The sequence below is a fragment of the Palaemon carinicauda genome, chromosome 3 (assembly GCF_036898095.1).
Source record: "Palaemon carinicauda isolate YSFRI2023 chromosome 3, ASM3689809v2, whole genome shotgun sequence".
Lineage (NCBI taxonomy): Eukaryota > Metazoa > Arthropoda > Malacostraca > Decapoda > Palaemonidae > Palaemon > Palaemon carinicauda.
In genome coordinates, this window is record NC_090727.1 from 146,687,998 (window position 1) to 146,707,998 (window position 20,001).

General features: G+C 37.4%; 1 protein-coding gene across 19 annotated transcripts in view; it reads left to right on the forward strand.

Moving 5' to 3' along the window:
* Window positions 1-20,001, forward strand: part of LOC137638602 (sphingomyelin synthase-related protein 1-like) — a 230,391-nt gene that overhangs the window by 83,066 nt on the left and 127,324 nt on the right. For 7 of the 19 annotated variants that reach the window (XM_068370837.1, XM_068370832.1, XM_068370834.1 and 4 more), the window contains one exon: window positions 16,987-20,000. The exons of 11 other annotated variants lie outside the window; for them this stretch is intronic. In XM_068370837.1, the coding sequence (XP_068226938.1) occupies window positions 17,000-18,118 (1,119 nt within the window). In that variant the 5' untranslated portion in view covers window positions 16,987-16,999 and the 3' untranslated portion in view covers window positions 18,119-20,000. Of the gene's footprint in view, window positions 1-16,986; window position 20,001 lie in introns of those variants that run through there. One more of the 19 variants, XM_068370817.1, reaches the window with a different exon arrangement.

A 20,001-nucleotide genomic window follows, 5' to 3' on the forward strand; every position in this document is an offset into this window, starting at 1 on the left:
GGGGAAAGTCATTTGGATAGCTGTAAAACTCTAGGAGTAGTTTGCTGGTCCTCACTGATTTTTTAGCTAAAAATTCCTCATGAACAGAAGTGACAGCCAGGGCAGAAACAAAGCTTATGTATATTTAAATAATCCCTTGAAATTTTATTTGAATATACTTATTGGTATAGGAGTTATTGACCCCGCCGCCAAAAATATTAGCTGCCCCTCCCCCCCCCACCCAGCGATAATGATAAAAGGGAAGGACTAGGCTATGGGTTGGGTGAGTTTTGTTCAAAAGAATTTTGTCATTTCATATAAGGTCACTCACTTCGTTAGCGACAATAAAGATAAAATGTTTTGTATATTGCCACGATTAGCAAAGCTGTACTAGTCAGGGCCACCTATACTACAGTATGTTGGTTTGCTGTGAGTGATCAGACTAAAGTCTAAAACCATCTCCAATCCCAGTGGCCAGCTTGGTGATAAAAATGACCAAATCCCAGAAATGACTATGGACATGTGTGAGGGCTTTGTCATGCAGTGGAATAGAAACGGCTTTATTGTTATAGTTGTAGGTAACACATACCCGTGAATGTTGTAAATCTTTGAATTGTCCATGCCCCTATCTGATAAATGGAATAGTATACTTATCACTGCTATGTTTGCTCTTGTGATCAACTGACCACACCATAGCAGACTTCAAAACAGGCGTTAGTTGATAAAAGATTTGACAATGATGGAAGGTTTAAAGTCAATACTCCCTCCTAGTGAGATTGTTAAGGTAACAAAGATACCAGTGAAGATTGAAAAACCACTTTGCTTGGTGCTCTATGATGAGTCAACTCATAACCTTATGACCTTTAACAAATAACCAATGCTTACCTGTGGTTAACAAATGCCCCAAATATCTTGCAGTACTGTACATTGTGTTAATGGTGCGGTACTGTAGTTTGTTACTTTATTGAGGCATAGTACATTATTAATACTACTTCAGTATAGTACAGTGTACAGTATGATGCCTAAGGTAAGACAATTGGTAACACTTAAAGGTAAGGGTGCTTGTAATATGTAAGCCATCGCCAGGCCACCCTTTGTAAAAGTTGTACAAGTATGGAAACAGCAAGTTGTTCCTAACTAATAGGAAGCACTGATACTGTAGTGTATACTTCAGTACTGTTAATATATGTACATACTATCACTACAGTACAACTTAATTGGCCAAGATGAAGAGACGCATCACTTGTAAGTGCTCGTCTTTGCAGTCACCTCCCAACCCTACCAGCTCGTTGTCTAATACATAACTTGTAATAACGCATTGATGCTGTGTTTCGTACACTGCACTGTAAGAATGTCATTAACAGTTCTTCAATGAACATTTAAATACCCTAATGGTAAAAATAAAGTAATTAAATATAAAAGACTACAGTGTTTAAATAACATCATTTAAGAAGATTCTACACACTGATATCTTGTGATGCATAATGCAATCCTTAAGGTGCAGTAGATAAATCCCTATGTATCTGGGTTTAGAATTGAACATCAAGTGTACATTTATTCTGTATGTACTTCAACATACGCTATGTAACAAAATCCCTACATAAGAAATGCGTAACTTAACACTGCTGTAAAAATACTTCAGTACAACAGTACCTCTGTCTATGAGTAATTTGTATACAGTATAAGCAGATTGGGATACGAGCATGCAAATTCAAATTGATTTATAACTGTTGCATCAGTTTGCGAGCAAAAATTCCCCTCCGTAACGGCCTTTTTCATGGACAAGTATATTACTGTACTGAACGAATGAGATTATCTCACAATGCACAGTGTTTCTAGGGTGTAATGAAATGCTATTTTCATTTTCAAATTAATACACTTTAAATGTTTGGTATGAATCGAGTATACAGTATGTACATGATATAAATTGAGTATACTGTATGTATATTATTTACTTTTGTGTGTGTATGTACATATTGTTTTTAAACTAGGCTAAAAGAAATCGGATGTGGGTCCTTGGTAACATCTTTTTTTTATTATTATCAATTCCTTATAGAGGAGGGGCAGATGAAATCCATTTGAAGGGGAATTTAGGTCGTTAAGTGAAAAAGGATAGTGCTAGGGTAATCATGATTTGATGTTCGGAAAAAAAACTTGCTATGGGACGCAAGACTAACTGAAAAATGTACAATTGGAGCTCATCGAATGGGCACACTGGCAAGTGGGATTACGGCCTTTGTAATGGCTGTAAGAGTGTGCCATCAGTCTACCTTATAAAGACCAGGAGGCAGTGTTGCCATTAAATAACATTTTCATTCTATTTCCATGCCAGTTTAATTGTTGATTATTTCTATTTTTTTTTATTGTGAAATAATTTTTACTCTTAATATTTTACGGGTTATAAATTGTTCAATAATTAGCTTTACAGTCCTTTAAAAATGAGTCCATATACTGTACGCATATGGATGTCTAGAATGCATCGAATAAGTTTTTTTATTCTTATACGGGAATTTTTAGTAGTTTACGAGCATTGCTCTTTGTGATGGGAGGATTTACCACATCATTATCTACTGCTGTGATTTTTTCACTAGGATAGGAGAAGGGATTGTAGGATGAGAAGATTCGGTGGCTGGTAGTGGAAGGTTTCTTCACGGGTTAAAAAACGGTGTATGGGATTTCTCATCTGCTTCCCCATTTCATGCACTATAGACAAAACCCTTCTGTTGGCAGTGGTTTTTATTATCTTCTGCTGCTGTGAGATCTCCAACTTATCCATCACTTTTACTTTTTTTCCTTTCCTTTTCCTTGCTCACTATCTGTACCAGCTCCTCAAGTTCCTCCTTGGTCAGCTGAGCATCATAGTGCCAGCAGTACAATTTTCTTCACTGTCTTATTAAAGGCATCTTCATGACGGAAACCCTTACTGACCTTCTCTCGTTGGGCCAGACAAGTTTCTAGCAGGAATTCACTGTATGTGGCTACCCATTGTATAAAGATTCCTCTACTACGAAGAGGCAATTAGTTGTGCACTTGATAATTGGCTGTTTTAAGTCTGGCCATCACTCATTTTTGTGGTGAACTTGTATCTAATGACCCCTTGGTCTGTCAGCTGCACAAGTGAATTGGTATTGTAAGGAAAGAACCCATGTATGCATTGTTGTGAAAAACCTGCACATGATTGTGGATGTCTGGAGCGTTGTCAAGGATGAGCATGGTTTTGAAATCCATTACTAGCTGCTGTAGGTATTGCTCAACCTTTGACTGGGGAGCAGTGGTTTAACCAATTCAGAAACAGATGGCATGTTATCCCTGCCTTCTCAGTGTGCATCTAGTAGATATGCATCAAGTTCATGTTATGGCTCTCAAGGGCACATTAGTTTTTTCACTTATAAATAAAATCAAAGAAACAAAATTATGTTTGAACAGTTAGCCTACCTGTCATTGGCTGCCCTAAAACTGGGAGCACGTCTTTTTGGTAATGAAAGTGCACAGTGTCATCATCTATAACTAATGGATTTTGGTTTACATTATATATGTATTTCTTTGAAGCTTTTGTTGTACTGTAACTTCTGTACAGATACAGTGTTTACAATATAAGATATATATAATAGATACAGTACACATTGTATGCACTGTACTAATTTGTTTCGTCCATATTCCACACTTGTTCTGGCTTGTACACCTCTGCAATTAGCTCATGCAGCTCGGAAGAGGAAGTCTCCGCTAACAAGTGGGTGGCTGAGGCTTTGTCCCAGTCATCTTAGAGTTTAATAGTGAAAATCTGCTCTTTACAATATCAAACCATCCCATTCTGGCTCGGAAAGACTTGAGTGGCATACATATGGAGGTTTTTTCCTATATGTACTTGGTGGTGAGTGGCCTCACAGGTCACTGCACTGTATTATATAGCTCAACTCCATAAATTCAATTTATAGTAAATATGAACTTTTGGAAGTGAGACGAACCTCTTGGGTAAAGGCCACTGAACAGTGTCTTTTTACATACATTTTAGTACTGTAATTGCCTTCTATCTCACCATTGCTACACGCATTCCACTGATTGGGGAACTTGCACATACAGTGGCACAAAAGTTGGTTTAAATTGTCTTGATGCATTGCACAGGAATTTCGTTCATTAGTCCCAAGGGCTAAATATCTTCACTACAGTAATTCAGCATCTCTACCTATTTGTCCAAGGTCAGCACATTATTTTTATGATTTTGTGATAAGTCTCTTTAGTGCCATTGCAAATGTTACATATCGTACTAAGAGGTAATATACTGTACAGGCTCTGCCATATATATTTACTCAAAGGGTGTTGCTGCGAGAGAGGCAGTTAATGGGTGGTGTGCTGCGGCTTGTCAAAACAAGAATGTCTGGAACTGCACTGATCATTATGTAGGGAAAGATCAACATTCAATGCTGCAAGAAGACCCTTTAAAAACCGTATGTGCATCATGAATTATATTGTGGCCCTCCCCAGCTGATAATATGATCCATGGAATGAAACCCTGCAAAACATTATCGGGCCACTGTAATTATAATATTTGTCTAATAACATACTGGTAATGTCTTGAGATACGGAGTATTGTAGTTTATGGTAGGCTTCTTGGACATTTTGAACAGTTACTGAATATTCTAGGTGGTGGAAAATGGTTCTTTAATGATGTTTTATTGATAAGACCTTCGTTATTATGAGATTTGAAACGCCTGTGGGAAGGGTGTTTCTTGTTTGCCCTAATTAGGGGAGTAAGTTCACAAAATTAGATAGATATTGAAATATTTTTGAATTGGATAATGTTGATGTTACTACAGTAGTGTGAGTGTACTGCCTGACTTGTCTTCTATTTACTAATCTGAGGTCAGTGGGTCAAGTTAAGTACACTGGTGCCTCCTCTCGTAATTACAATGGAATCATTACTAGACATTCCTTGTTGTGTGGGTTAAAGAGTATTATATATATTAAATGCTGTGGTATGTTGTATTTTATTGTAGTATTTATGATAACAGCCGTCATAGTTGTACTACCTGATGATAAATTGTTGATTGGTTCCAAGACTTGTAAAGGAAATCAGAAAGTAATGACTTGAAATAAATCCCCATAAACCTGTATGCAACATCATGTCATCTTTAGTAAAATAGGTTAATTGTTAGTTAATATTTTTCTCCGCCCTCCAATTTTGTACATATTGAATCTGAAGAAATTTAGGAACAAGCCCTATAGAAATTTGCATTTATTTTTTCTATTAACGAAAATACTTCTGCCAAAATGTCTACATGACTATATTTTGGAAACTATTTGTTAGTTTGATGTAGGTACAGTAGTATCTTTTATAGAATTGGAGACATTTAGAACTTGTGCCTTGTATGAATGATCTGAGAAACTATATTTGGGACAGTGCAGCTTTAATTTTTCAAGCAGTTACAGTATTTATATGGTAATAGTTTTCATTGGAACTGCATAATTTAGGTGTGTTTAAGGCAATACTTTATAGTATTTCAATCACATTGATTAGGATGCCTGGTAAATGGGTTTTGGAAATAATTTGTAACTATTAGTGCTGTATGTGGCAAAGAAATTGTCTTGTCAAAACTTTAGGGCATGTCCTTCTGTAGGTTGTCTGCGGGATTGGATTGGATTGGATTTTGTTGGGAGTGGACATGTTTATTATGTTGTCCATTAATTAGTTAACGTTACTGTAGTTGTTGTGACTGTTATTTTCTCTGTTGTGAAGCACTGTATATAAACAAGATACTGCCATATACTATGCTGGATGTAATTGCATTACTGTACAGTATTTCCAAAGTTTCAAGTATTATATTCATGCAGTATACTGTACAGTTTTTTTCCTCCAAAGATATGGTTATGTTCAAAGTAATTTTAGAATTGCACCATACTGATATGTCTAGTACGTTATTACTCTGCATTTTCATGTCAAGACTTTGTTAGTTGAATCTAGACTGTTAAACATAAATGCTTTGTGTAAGTTACATTTTACTTAGAGTAGTAGGAATTGCAAGATGTTTCTTCCGACTTAGTAAATGACGTTACTTTATTAATATCCAACTGGGTTTCTAGTCTGTGGAGAATATGTTGAGGAACGGACACCATACAAGGGGAAATCAACAGTGTGTTGTGTGGACTTTGTTAGGCCACTTGGAAATCTGTGTATATATGAACTTTGTTAGGCCTCTTTGAGATATCGTACCTAAACAAATTTGCACTGGGAGATGAATTGATAACAGATGTAGTTAGATTAGATTACACCACTTGATAGAAATGCTTTTGAAGAAAAAAGGAATCACCACTATTTATTTACTGTAGTACTGTATATTGAAAAAATAATAGTCAGTGAATATTGTAAATAATTTGTGTTGAAAAGTCATAATTAGCAGGAAGTTAATGTATTTTTTTGTATAAAATTGATTGAAGGTCGATGCTTGTGGATGTATTAGTGCTGTCAGTTTATTTCACATAGTGCCCTGCAGACATTAGTGTCTTTGTAGTGTCCTTATGTCCTATAGCCTCACCGTTTTATTTGGCGATTGGTTAACCTCCATTCACACTTTTTTTCCATGTTGCTACCCAACCTCCTTTAACTTTTTAAACCCTCCATTTGCACCGAAGGGCATCCCCTGCACAGTCTTAGGTCGTATGACCTAAATTTCATAAAGCCCATTCTAAGGAGAGCTGTGATTTTGCATATATAGTGAGTGACATCAGGGAAAGATTGTAGGTAATCCAATAGGTAAGGATGATTGTCAGGTTAAGAGGCTTGCATAGCTTATACTTTAGCCCTTCAGTTAGTATCTAAGAGTGATTCGTCAGGTGATGGGACAAGAGTGGTTGCTAGAGAGAAGACACACACTTCCTTGTATAACTTTAGTCAAAAAGATGACTTAATGAGTCACCTGGAACACAAGATACAAACAAAAGTAATGGATAAACTGAGGTAAATGACATATCTATCTCTCATCCCTTGTTGGGGGGGGGGGGGGAGTTTTAAAGGGTACTATTAAAAATTGCCGGGCTGGAAACAGCAACTTGTGAAAGTTCTGTAATAGGCTTGATTGCCGAAATATAAAAACATTGATAGGTTTTGGAACACTTGATTAGTTCACATAGCCTCATTAAAGATTATACATGACTTGAAGGCCATTTATCAACGGCTCTTCTATAAACTTGATATAAAGACCTCATCTTTTCGGGGGGGTGGGGGTTGATTATTATTGTGTACCACTGAAGACCCGGGGCTCAAAGTGATCAGATACTAATATATAAAATTGTCTTAAAGGCAACCTTTCCTTTAGACTAAATAAAGTTATACAAGGAAGAGAGTGTCTTCTTTCTACGACTGATGAATCTGATGGCGCTAGCGTGACTTATTTTACATTTCTAGTCTTCACGTAACAAGTGATTCATCAGTCATAGGAAGAAGACATTCTTCCTTGTATAAGTTTATTTAGTCAAAAAGATAACTGATGAGTCACCTGGAACGCTGAAGGTACAAACATAAGTAATGGATAAACCGAGGTAAATGACATATCTATCTAGTTGCAAACATAGTACAATGTCATCCATATCATCAGGGAACTAAGTTTTTATGAGTAAAGCTGTTCTAAAATTACTTTAACTTAACCTCATCTTATCACTTTTTTTTTCTTTTTTTTCTTATCAGTTCCCTTATCATGGTGTTTTTTTCTTGGCCACTTTTTGAAGCATGATATATTCCATTGTTGTGTTGGGAAATGTCTTCAGTTGAATGTTAAATGTAAATTAGGGTTTAGGCAAAACCTTTATATGTCAGCTGTGGAAATGTCTTAACTGTTCATGTGTAAGCTAATTCTAGGTCTTTGTAACTTGATAGAAACCGAGGTATGCTCTGACTACCAGTTATCCAATTTGTGCCATTTCTTATTTATTCTACATGTATTTTGCTACTCTTTTTTGTAGGTAAACAAATGTCTAGTCCAGTGCATTGCTCATTTTTTTTTTTTTAGAAAATTAAAGAAAGTTTAAAAGGCATCCTAACTATGTAAAGTTATTTAGTACAATCGTCTATGTACATGGTATTGATGACGGAAATTTGATGCGGTCCAATATATTTTAATTAATTTTCAAGATTCACTTATTCTAAGAGAGGGCTAGAAAAGTTTTAGTGAGGTGGTTGAGACTATCATTGAAGTACCAGAGGCTTGGCAGTGTTATCTTGGGTACAACTAGAGAAATAGCTTTGTTAGGGAATAGTAGTACTTACTGTAATCCATATAAGAAGCGAAGTATGATAGATTTTTGCAAGAATTAGGTTTTAAGTAAAGGGGAAAGCAAGTTGGTGGTGGTGTTGCTCCAAACTATATTTATGTAGAAAGCTGCTTAATGTTTCAAGGAGTAGTTGTCTGCATTTACAGTAGTGGGATCATCTCTGGTGGAGAGATGTGGTATCATGGTGGTAGAGAAAGGCACTGAGATATTTAAAAACGATTGGAGTTTTACTTGTGATGAGAGGGGGAGAGGAGCATTGTCTTAATTGCATTATGGTTATTTGAGTTTTACATGTTATGGGATGGGACATGGAATGGTTAGTCGGAAAATTACACCATTAAGAAGTGGGAGAGTGAAGACTTGAAGAAAGGGCTCAGAAATTACGGGAAAGGGGGACAAAATAAGACAGGCTTTATTGGATTACCGAAAGAGTGCAGGATACACAAAAGAAGAAAACTTTCATGTTTTACCTCGTAAGGGGAATAAGTTACTGATATTGACATTTGCAATGGGATTACATTGTTAACCAGATACCATCTTGGTTGATGTTAGTTTAGTTGTCAGGTTAAACTTTGCTGCTTTAATGTCCTTGTGTTAACGACTGTATTTTTCTCTTTGGCGGGAATAGTTAGGTAAGGTACATTTTTCTACTAAAGCGCCAAATCTTTGGGAATTCGTGACATCTAGAGTAGTTATAATCCTGGCCCCATGTTTACAGTAAGTTTCGAGTACTATTTGGGAAATTTTCATTATTTATTTTTTCACCATTTGGATGGTATGTTTGATTCCCGTCTTATGTCCCTTGTAACACTTGTGCAGTAAAGTCAGTATCATATCTGGTATAATTTTATCTTGACAATGTATTGATCTTGGTTTATTTCAAGGTTTTTTTTTTTTGTCAGCCATGTCTATTTGGAGAATGTCCTTGGTTAGATGAGATACAGGCTTTTTATTGAATTTGTTTTCTTTCATAAACCAGCGAGTACTAGGATTGACGTGAAACTTTTTTTTACCTCGACAAAAATCTTGCGGCAAAACTATTATAGTGGAAACCAAAAATGATACGGTTGTCTTATGGTAAAGCAAGTTGCTATATATATGGCCATTGTCTTTTATTTCTTATGAAAATGTTAGGTATCTTAAACTGATTTAATTTTTACGTACAATATTTATTAATGAAAGTAGATGATCAATCTTACTAGCTCATTTTGTTATTTCATGAGTATTTGATGAATATTTAATTGCTGCCCCAATAAAAGTTGTCCAGGTTGTAGGATAGAACCATATCTGAATTTTCCAAAATATTTATTGATATTATAGTATGGTACTATGGGATTATAGGAGTATTCAAGTTTCTTTTGACTGTTTAGTAGTGTAATTTAAATGGTTGGTCAGCTTAGAAAAGAAATCTTGTTTATTGGAATATGTCTTTATTAAGTGTATTTGTATTATGGTTCATGAATACCACAAGTACTGTAAATAATTTGGTTCAAAGAAATCCTTTCATTTTTAATTCCATTTGTTTAGATAAATGAGATTTTGACTTATTTACAGATTACTCTACATGAATGATTTTGATTTGGTACATCTTTTATTGACCTTGTGCACATTCTTGAAAATCTATATCTTCCAGCATAATACTGTATATACATTATCTACAGTATAGGGTTTCATTCTTGTAGATGGAGAAAAGAATTATGCCAAAATTTAATCAATTTTAGGTATAGTAATTTTGTTCCAACACATACAAACCCTCATCCTTTACATAGGATAGATGTTAGCAAAGCTAGAGTACTTTGCAGTAGAACTCTTATGAAAGGGTGTAAACCTTGTCTAGAACTTCCATGGTCAATTCTGACCTCAGAAGCCCTGGATATGGTCTTATGTGCAGATCTTAGCAAGGAAGGATTCTCCAAGGGCAGGTAGATAGATACCCTTGGATAATTTCTACAGCTTTGTCTTGCTAGAGGAAGTATACTTTTACCTCAAACAGGAGGCTTCCCTTCTCCCTTACTTTGTTGAATCCAACAGTTTCCTCTTTGATTCCAGGCATTTTTGCGCACTGTCTGGTAACACAGCATGTCACTTTTACACAGCAACTGAGGTCGTGACATGGAGAGCACGGCGATGACCACTTTTTAGTCCTCTTCCTGTATTGATAACTGGTCCGTTACGGTGGGCTATTTGGCCAACAGCAAAGACTTGATGGACCCTGACAAGAGGAAGATGTTCGAGACTGTCATCTTGACAGGGTCAAATTTCTTATATCAACAGGTTCAAATTGGTCAAATTTCTTGATAATTATTCTGCCAACCAGTGGGCAAACTGGACATGGAGAAGCATGCCACTTTGGCCTACAGGTTCCACAAACTGATCGGCTGGCTAGGGATCTTGAATCTCCGTAATCTCTTTTGTAGTCCTCTGTATCCGACAGAGGAGTTGTAAGGTATAGCTGAAAAATAAAGGAAGGCGAGTCAGGACTCTTTTGCACCGAGCAATGTCCTTTCGGCAACCACAGTTTGCCTCCACTTCCTCAGCCACTCGAGATCATTGCCTTCTCTTAGGTACCCGAGAGCAACTCCCGTCCTGCCTCTTCCAATGTTAGGGGTGGACCAAACCAACAGCAGCCCTTTCAGAGCAGACAAGGGCAAGGGCGCAACCAGTATGGGAAAGGAAAGCGATGGGAGTCCCACTAGTCTCCCTGTGGGAGGATACCTGCAATCCTGAAGGATGAGGTGGCAGTTTCATGGCAGCACAGTGGACGGTGGATGTTCTTTAGTCTGTGAATTGCCTCCCGTTCATAGCCTTTCCCTCTCCAATGATTCGACCACCAACAGTGTCATTGTCCTACTGCCAGGGGTCAGTGAAGGGCTTAGTTCTTCAAGTAGAAGTTTGGGTCATACTAAAGAAAGGCGCTCCAAGAGGTTGACGAATGACAGCTGGCCAGGCTTCTTCAATGGACTTTTTCTTGTAGAAAAGGCATCTGAAGGCTGGGTCCTTGACCTCTCAGCCCTTAACCTGTTACGCGTCCCCCCTGGACCACGTTGCTGCTAACACCGTCATGCTTGTTTTGCACTTAGCGGTCATTTCACTAATGATAGTTTTTCAAAGTTAATATTAATTTTTATACTTATAATTTGTATTTATAGTTAAAAGTAGGAATATTGATTAAATGATGGAATAAAGAAAAACAATATTATTAATTAATTTCAAAAGGCTGCATAATACTGGATGAGAAATATACATATATGTATTACAGTATTATTCTTTAGTGTGCCATTCCCTAAAGCAGGGGCTACACACACATCTACTTTACAGTCGTTGCACCAATATGAGCTATCTCTTCTTCTGTTGTTCTTCTGGCACTGTGCACAATTCCTTTGAGGCCTTTTCTTTTTGTCTGTAGGTGGACAATAATCAGGAAAGTGCCTGCCAAGTAGCCGCGAAGGTTTCGCTGCAATTCAGGGGTGCCTGCGCAAGGGAACAGGTCTTTTTTCTTCATATTTGTTGATCAGTCTTCCCCTAATCCTCAAAATAAACTCAAGTCTTACAACCCTCCCCTCAAGAGCTCTATGTAATATAGTATTTTGGGACAGACATGTCAAACAAATATCTAAATACTTTCTTGTAATATTTCATCAGTCTATTTCATGCTGTCAAAAAATGAACCAAAAGGCTATCAGACAAATTAACCTTGACCATGTTTGTATTATAATCTACAACTGCCTTTGGTTTATACATTTCTTTCCCTCTCCTAGATTTTACTTTTATCATAGAATCATCATGCATTGTACTTAGAACACATACATCCTTTTCATCTTTCCATTTTAGTACAGTACCATAGATTTTTTCTGGAATTCTGCTTTTTCACCTTTTTTCAGTTTAGTTCCTTTTATTTTTGCTGGCATGTCCTTTATAGTGACCCTTACAGTACCGACAGTATCAGTTTCCTCATCAACAAGTGAATCTGCTAATGTTGGACGTGTATAAAAATTATCTGTATATAAACAATAGCCCTTGTTGACCATGGTATAGATGCTATGGCACTACCTTAGAGTAGAGAACAATGGTTTGATTTTGGGTTGTCCTCCAAGAAGAGAATATCATAGCTAAAGTCTCTCATCGACCAGAACTTTTTTTGGTCATGTATTCGTCAAAGGAAGGTTGGGGAGCTTGCTTTGGGGCAATGAACCAACCAGGAACATCGATACCATATCAGCATGTTGGAGCTTCGAGCTGCTCACCTCGTACTCCAACACTTAACCGGGCATTTGTTGTGTTGATGAGCGACATCACCACCGTTGTGGTATGTGTAAACAAGGAAGACTGTACTGTTTCTCTGTAGCTTTGCCAATTAGCAGCGTAAATTCATGAATGGACAGTGCTCAACTTGATGATTCTGACAGGCTGCTTTATTCTGAGCAAGGACATTGTGACAGACAAGCTGAGTAGGACGCAAGTCAGGGGAGAATGGTCTTTGCATCCTCAGATAGTGAACAAGATCCTGATATTTTGGGAGTTCTCTCTGACAGCCCATCTGTTTACAACCTGGCAGAATCAGAAACTTCTGATGTACTGTACTGCTCTGGTGCCATACTCAGAAGTTGCGTTTGAGGACACTTTCCAGCACTTCTGGGACGGCCTTGACATCTATTCTTTTCTGCCGCTCTGCCTAATAATGAGTCTATGATTAGTAGCCCAGAAATAATAATGCTTCAAAGTAGAATGGTATCTGGACTTAATACTTCTTCTAAAAGAGACTGAGACTATTTCCTCCTCTCCCTTCCTTGTTGTGCCAGCCACACATCCAGATATCATAACAGCTTGGTGGAATCGCTTCGGCTTCATATTTTGAGCTTCTCCAGCATCTATCAGAGATAGGTTTTCGCGCCAAGTTGTGCAAGGGATGTTGGGGTACCTCCAGAAATCTTCAACTAACGTGTACCAACTCAAGTTGGTTTTCATCATTTCAGGCCGTGAGCCTTACAGCAGTAACTGACGATCTTGATCAGCTGCTTTTGTGTCCTGTGAGAGCGCTGAGGTGCTACCTTAGACATACGCACACAAAAAGTCACCTGCAGCACCTCTTCGTCAGTATGTGGAGAGTTGAGTGGGTGATTAAAACTATTATCTCTTGGAAGTTATTAACTGTACCCATTTGCCACCCTTGCCTTCTACTCCATTTAGAGCTTTGGTCAGAGCTCATGATGTCAGAGGAGTAAGCAGGACCCTTGGATTCCGTAAAAATCTCTGTTGCGCAGGTATTCCAGGAAGTGTCTGGGAACAGCAGACAGCATTTACTGCCCATTACCAGTGGGAATTGACCCGTAAGTCCTTATCCACCTTTCTGCCAGGTACTGTAGTGGCTGCACAGAAGATGGTATAGCTGTCTCAGCTCTCACAGGCTCATAACATTGAATAGTGGATGGAGATTACGTGTTAGATTGGGATGAAAGTGAAGATTGACTGTCTCTTTCCTTTTCATCTTCCCCTTTCTTGAGGAACAGCCTCAGAAACCCTGTCAGCTGGAATTGATTTGCTTGCAGGTAAGCCCCACTTAGACTGTAGCTTTGCTTTTATATAAAAGTTATTTCCCGCACTCCTTATGAGGGGGATAGTATTGTAACTAGGCAAACCCACTGACTTGTATATGCCTCTTTGTTACTACATGGAGATTTTCTGTTCGGCATCCTTGGGGAGTGGATCTTCTGGTGTTACTAAACCACCGGTACATGAGGAGTCAAAAACCTTAATTCTGCACCACTGACATGCATCCAAGCTTTTGGTGGTCTGGGATAAGTATCAAGCCAGTTGGAATAAGGTCATCCTCACACCTAAGTACAATTCTCCCATGTAAAAAACGATCTTTCGTTAAATCTTTCATTAAACTCCAGTTTTAAAGACCCTGTATTAGATTTAAAGATTGGAAAAAGCAAATCAGACAATAGCGAGGTTGAGTAAAATTTGAAAATCAAATCGCCTGAAAATACATATAAAAGTCAGGCTAGATATCACTTTAGTGAGATTGGTGTTACTGTGTAGACATAAGTTATGGTATGACAATGAAACAATATCCAACAGATGTTAGGTTTAAGAACAAAGCCCTCGGAAAAATATAGGGAGTTAATGGCAGCACAGGATTAGAAATGAATGTAAAAGAGACTACTCGAGGGCCATATGTGGATGAGATCATGGTGAGGGGTAGATGGAGATGGTTTGGGCATGCTTCTTGCATTCCCCTAGAGAGATTAGTTCACTAAATTTTAACTGGTCTCCGCAAGGCACTATAAGAGTTGGAAGGGCCACACCTATATTGTTGAGGACATACACGGCTAAGAACTATGCAGCGTGATGTGGGAGAGGATGAATGGAGAAGTATTGATTTGAAAGGTCAAGGTAGAGACAACTGGCAAAATTTAATGTTGCGTCAATAGGCGTAGGAGGAGGTGATGAGGATTCAAACTGAGTCTATGCTCATACTTTTCTGCCATCACCCTAGAAAGTCCCGGCTGCAATGAAAGTGAGCAAACTGGACAGTGGCTTACTTTCTCCCAGCTGGTAACTACTGTCCACCTGTTTACACCTTGTTATAAGAGTTTACCAGCCAAGTACTCCAGCTTTGTTGATATCTATCCTATTTAAAGGACTTAGTTTGTGAGATTATGAAAAATACAAATTATTTCATCTGTCAGGCAGGTCTTGGCTTATAATGTGGAAATATTATGCAATCCATTAGTTAATCATAGGAGAAGCAGCAGTTTGATGTTAGTTAAAAGTCATGTCTTGAATTTTAGTTTTTCAAGTTAGAGCAGCTTGTCAATGTACTGTAGTCATGCATCATTGCTTTACTGTGACAAGTTTATCAAGGTGACGAGCTACTGGGCATCTACTTTGGTATTGCCGTGTATACACAGTGAGTGAGAATAAAATTAATTTAATCAGTCAGTATTATATATACAGTGTTTAGTAGCAGTTATGTTGTTTTTTTTATAGTAAATGTGATGCATTATATGAAAAAAATTTTTATTCGTTTTTTTAATTTAACATACTGTACCTTATTTGCTACACTAAGGCTTTCCAGTTGCAATTTTCTTTAATGAAAATATGAGCCAGCTCTCTCTGACTCTGGTCTTCATATTTATCCTGTTGGTATGGTATGAGGGTATGGTTTATTATGATTGAAGGTTTTGTATGAAAAAAAAAAAAAATCTAGAAATAGCTTGTCCGTTACAAATCATTATTCTTAAGATGCCAGCATAGGTCTTTGCAACATCATTTCAACCTCTCAGCTTCAGTCACTTTTTAGTCTTCAACTATACTGTACCTCTTTTCCTGCTTCCTTTCTTCCATCTTGCTGTCCAACCTGTTAGGTTTAACTTCATAATACAGCTAAGAGTTGTGGTGGCCCATGAGATAACGTCCCTGACTGGTGAACGCCAGACTGCGGTTCGAGTCCCAATCAGACTTGTTTAGTTTCTTTGGTCGATGCAAACTCACCATCCTTGTGAGCTAAGGAGGGGGGGGGGGTTTGGGGGAGCCTATAGGTCTAACTGCTGAGTCATCAGCAGCTATTGCCTGGCCCTCCTTGGTCTTAGCTTTGGTGGAGAGGGGGCTTGGGTACTGATCATATGTATACATGGTCAGTCTCTAGGGCGTTACCCTACTTGATAGGGCAATGTCACTGTCTCTTACCCTTGCTATTCATGAGTGACTTTTAATTAATTATTTAAGGGGATTTCCCCCAAGTGCACATGGATCATGAACTGACTCTCAGGCCTGAGTTCCAGGCCTTGAGACCCAAAGTTATGATTGCTATTTTGTACTTGGGGTAGATGTACCCTGCATAACATTAAGTAAGCCTAGCCAGAGAGAGCGAGTTCATTTTTTCAAATTTTGATAGGTCCAATTGGAAAACCATTTTTGGCAGATAAGGCATCATCAGTTAAAAGGAATTTGTAATGTAAGAAATGTTTTAGAGTATGCACCATATGCTCCACTTTGTATAGGTGGAGAGAAATCCTTTAATAGTAAAAAACTATAAAATTAGGTGGAATATAGTACTCCAAATAGGAAAAATGGAATGATTTTTAATCATAAATCTAGTTTCATAATAATTTTTCTGTTATATTAGTCGCCTGGCCGCCTGAGGACTAATAGAATATGTGCTCTAAAAAGGAAATTGCTGCTGTCATCTAAATACAGTATAAACTTTACAGTACAGTATAGGTGTTTGAAATAATGACATATACAACTGGGTCTTATTAATTTTTAGTCTGCAGTAATATGGTGTTTGAACAATTGCAATACTTGTTTTGTGTATGGCGGGATTTGTAAAAGTAAAAACAGATTTTTACCAGTGAAATTTCATGTGATTATTATTATTATATGCAAACAGTACTATAGTTGTAAGATATGGATATGGATGGCAGTGCAAATTTTATGAACTAGTTGTGTTAAACTATTTAAATTTTGACCGTAGAATTATAGGAATTTATTTTGAAGTTACTAATATTCTTAATACGTACAATGATCAAATCTACAAGTTGCATTTAAACATTTAAAAGGTACCAGATATTTTTTCCACATTTAATACTATTTTCTGTAACTTAAATTTCTTGGTTCATTTATATTGGTGCCCTATTGTGTTAATTATCTTATATGTAATCAGAATGAGTGGTTGTTGGGTTGTGATTTTAAAGGGTGATGGATGCGGTGTCTCACCTCCTAATGTGGTTGGTTCCACAGGTGAGAGGGCAACATGGCACACTCGGAGCAGAATAGGACGCTGTACGTGGGAAACCTCGACACTTCCGTCACCGAAGACCTCATCATGATGTTGTTTGGCCAGCTCGGAGAGGTCCGTAGCTGCAAGATGTTTAGAGAACCTACCACAGACCCTTATTGCTTTGTAGAATTTAGCGATCATGTTACTGCATTGAATGCAATAACTATGATGAATGATAAAGTGCTACAAAACAAAAAAATGCGAGTGGATTGGGCGACAGGTCAGGGTAACAAAAACAAGTATACTAAAGTAGACACTAGTAAGCATCACCATGTATATGTTGGTGACCTTAGTCCAGAAATAGATGAGCAAGCATTAAGGGAAGCTTTTCAGGTTTTTGGTGAAATCTCAGACTGTAAAGTAGTTAAGGATCCTCAAAGTTTTAAATCTAGAGGTTATGGTTTTGTTGTATTTGTGAAGAAGATGGATGCTGAAACAAGTATCAGTGCAATGAATGGCCAGTGGCTTGGCCGGAAAATGATCAAGACGCGTTGGGCCACAAGGAAGCCTGCCAACACTCCAAACGAGACAAAGCCAGAACTTAAAAAACTGAATTATGAAGAAGTGTATAACCAAACTACACCCACAAATATGACTGTGTTTTGTGGGGGCTTGAAACAAGACATTACAGAAGAAATGCTGAAAAAGACTTTCCAACCACATGGGCAGATAGAGAAGATAAAGATATTTAAAGAGAAGGGTTATGCTTTCATCAAGTACACTAGTAAAGAGAGTGCTTGTCAGGCTATTGTTGAGCTTCATAGTACTAATTTGAATGGCCAAATAATCAGGTGCTCATGGGGGAAAGACACGGGAGGGGAGCAAGGGGGAAACTTGGGCCCAGAACAAAATGGGGCACAGCCTAGTATGCACAGTTATGCTAATGGTCAAGGGTTTACCAATCAAATGGGGCAGATGGGATATTGGCAATATTACCCACAGCAAATGCCATATAACCAGGTGCCATACAATCAATATTCGTATGGTTATCAGCCAAACCCTGGTTACATGTGGATGGGATGGGGACAGCAAGGTTGGGGCCAGCCAGGTCAGCAAGCACCCCCCGCCCCGCAACAGGGCCAACCTCAATAAGGGGGATTGACCGTAGAATGAACTCTGGTCTCAGATGCGCCTAGCACATCTCCATGACAAGTTTGGTGCCACCTGATGTTAGGGGAGAGGAGCCAATGTTGCCACAATTTCTTTGTAAGTGCAAAGATCTTCAGACCAATACAGACAGTATGTACATAAGTGAATAGCTGATTGAAAACCTTTTTAAGTATAGGTTCTACTTAATTATCTCATGTCCAAAAGCACTATCATGTAGTATTAGATGAGAACAGTGGTCTTCTTTTTGTAAGAGAAAGTAATTTTGTAAAGTTTTATATCAGGAATACAGTGAAATGTATTTTGTACTGTTTTCTGGACTTTTGACAGTGAATAGCTTTCATGGCTTACTATGTTAATCAGCTGTTGTAAATACTGTTATGATAATTGAAAATTTGAGTTTGTAATTCTTGTATTTCAATGCTGTAGAGTAGAGTTATGTATTTGCCATGAAAGTCAATTCATTATATAAATATTTATGTATTAATCTTTCAATACTATGATGCTGGTATAAAAGAAATATTGGATTTGGAGGATACACGAAAGATAGTGGATGTTGTGTGAATGGACTTGTTTCAGAGTATGAAAGAGTGGGGAGCAAAGTGAGTGTACAGTATATATTTACCCAACTAATTTCTAGCACTGGATCATGCGCATTACTTGTGTATAATCACATTCCAAAGTGAACTGGTTAATCGGGAAAGATCAGTTCTCGTGTAACTTTTATAAAATGTATGTGCTTGTACATATGTATACACATGCATTATGTTTATAAGTGTATACTTGTCTGTACACCCTATATTTATACATATATATATACACATGTTGAATGATGAAATCTCATAAAGATAATGGAAATGTGTAGCCGTATATATTTTGCCGTGTACTTGCAAACCCTAGGTAATAATAATGAATATACCATGTACAGTCATACTTGGGGACAAGAAGGGTGTTAGGGATAAAAGTAAGGCGGCTTGCAAATTCATGTAGTTAAGAGACTATTCAGGAGAAGAGAGAGTTTTTACTATGGCTGTTTATCGTTTACACTTTCTGAAGTTGTTTTTTTATTATGGTACTCAGCGTCGTGTTTTCATTGACTTACGTATGTAAATTTTTATGGCATCTTGAATAGTACTTGTTTTGACCATGAGTACACGCGTACAAGTCTTCCCTTTTTTTAATTTGGAGAATTTAAAACCAGTGAGAATTCGCTTTGATATTCAACTATGCCTGTGTTAAAGTATGTGGGAGAAATAGCAGTCATGCTAAGGTATTAGTACCTTATGTAAAATTTTTATGTGATAGGCTAATTGTTGGAGTTATTGATAGCCACCATTTTCTTTAATGACTAGAGAATTCTGAACATCTCTTAAGACTACCAATGATATCTTTTATTCCCATATTTTTTCTTGCATTTCAATATGATTTTTAATTCATGAGGTGTAGGCAAAAATGTGTACCGGTAATTCTCCACATTTCTTAATAACTTTGTTTATTGTTCTATTTTTACTGGTTGCCTAGTGCATTTACTTTTGTGTGTGTATATATGTGTATATTTTGTCTACATAATGCATGTGTTTATGTATGTATATACACTCGCATACTTTGTGTGTGTTTCTATATACACTCACAAAGCATACATGTACTCTTCTGTGTACGTGTGCAAGTGTGTATTTCAATATACACTAACATATATATTATGTGTATATGCATATTTAATGCATATACACATTTATATATAAGTAGATATAGCAAAGATTTGAATTGCAGTATTTGGATTTATGAATAGCATGAAAAATTTTGTACACTATCCCATCCATGTACAGTTATTCAGATAATGAAAATAAAGGAATGGCATGAAAGTCCAC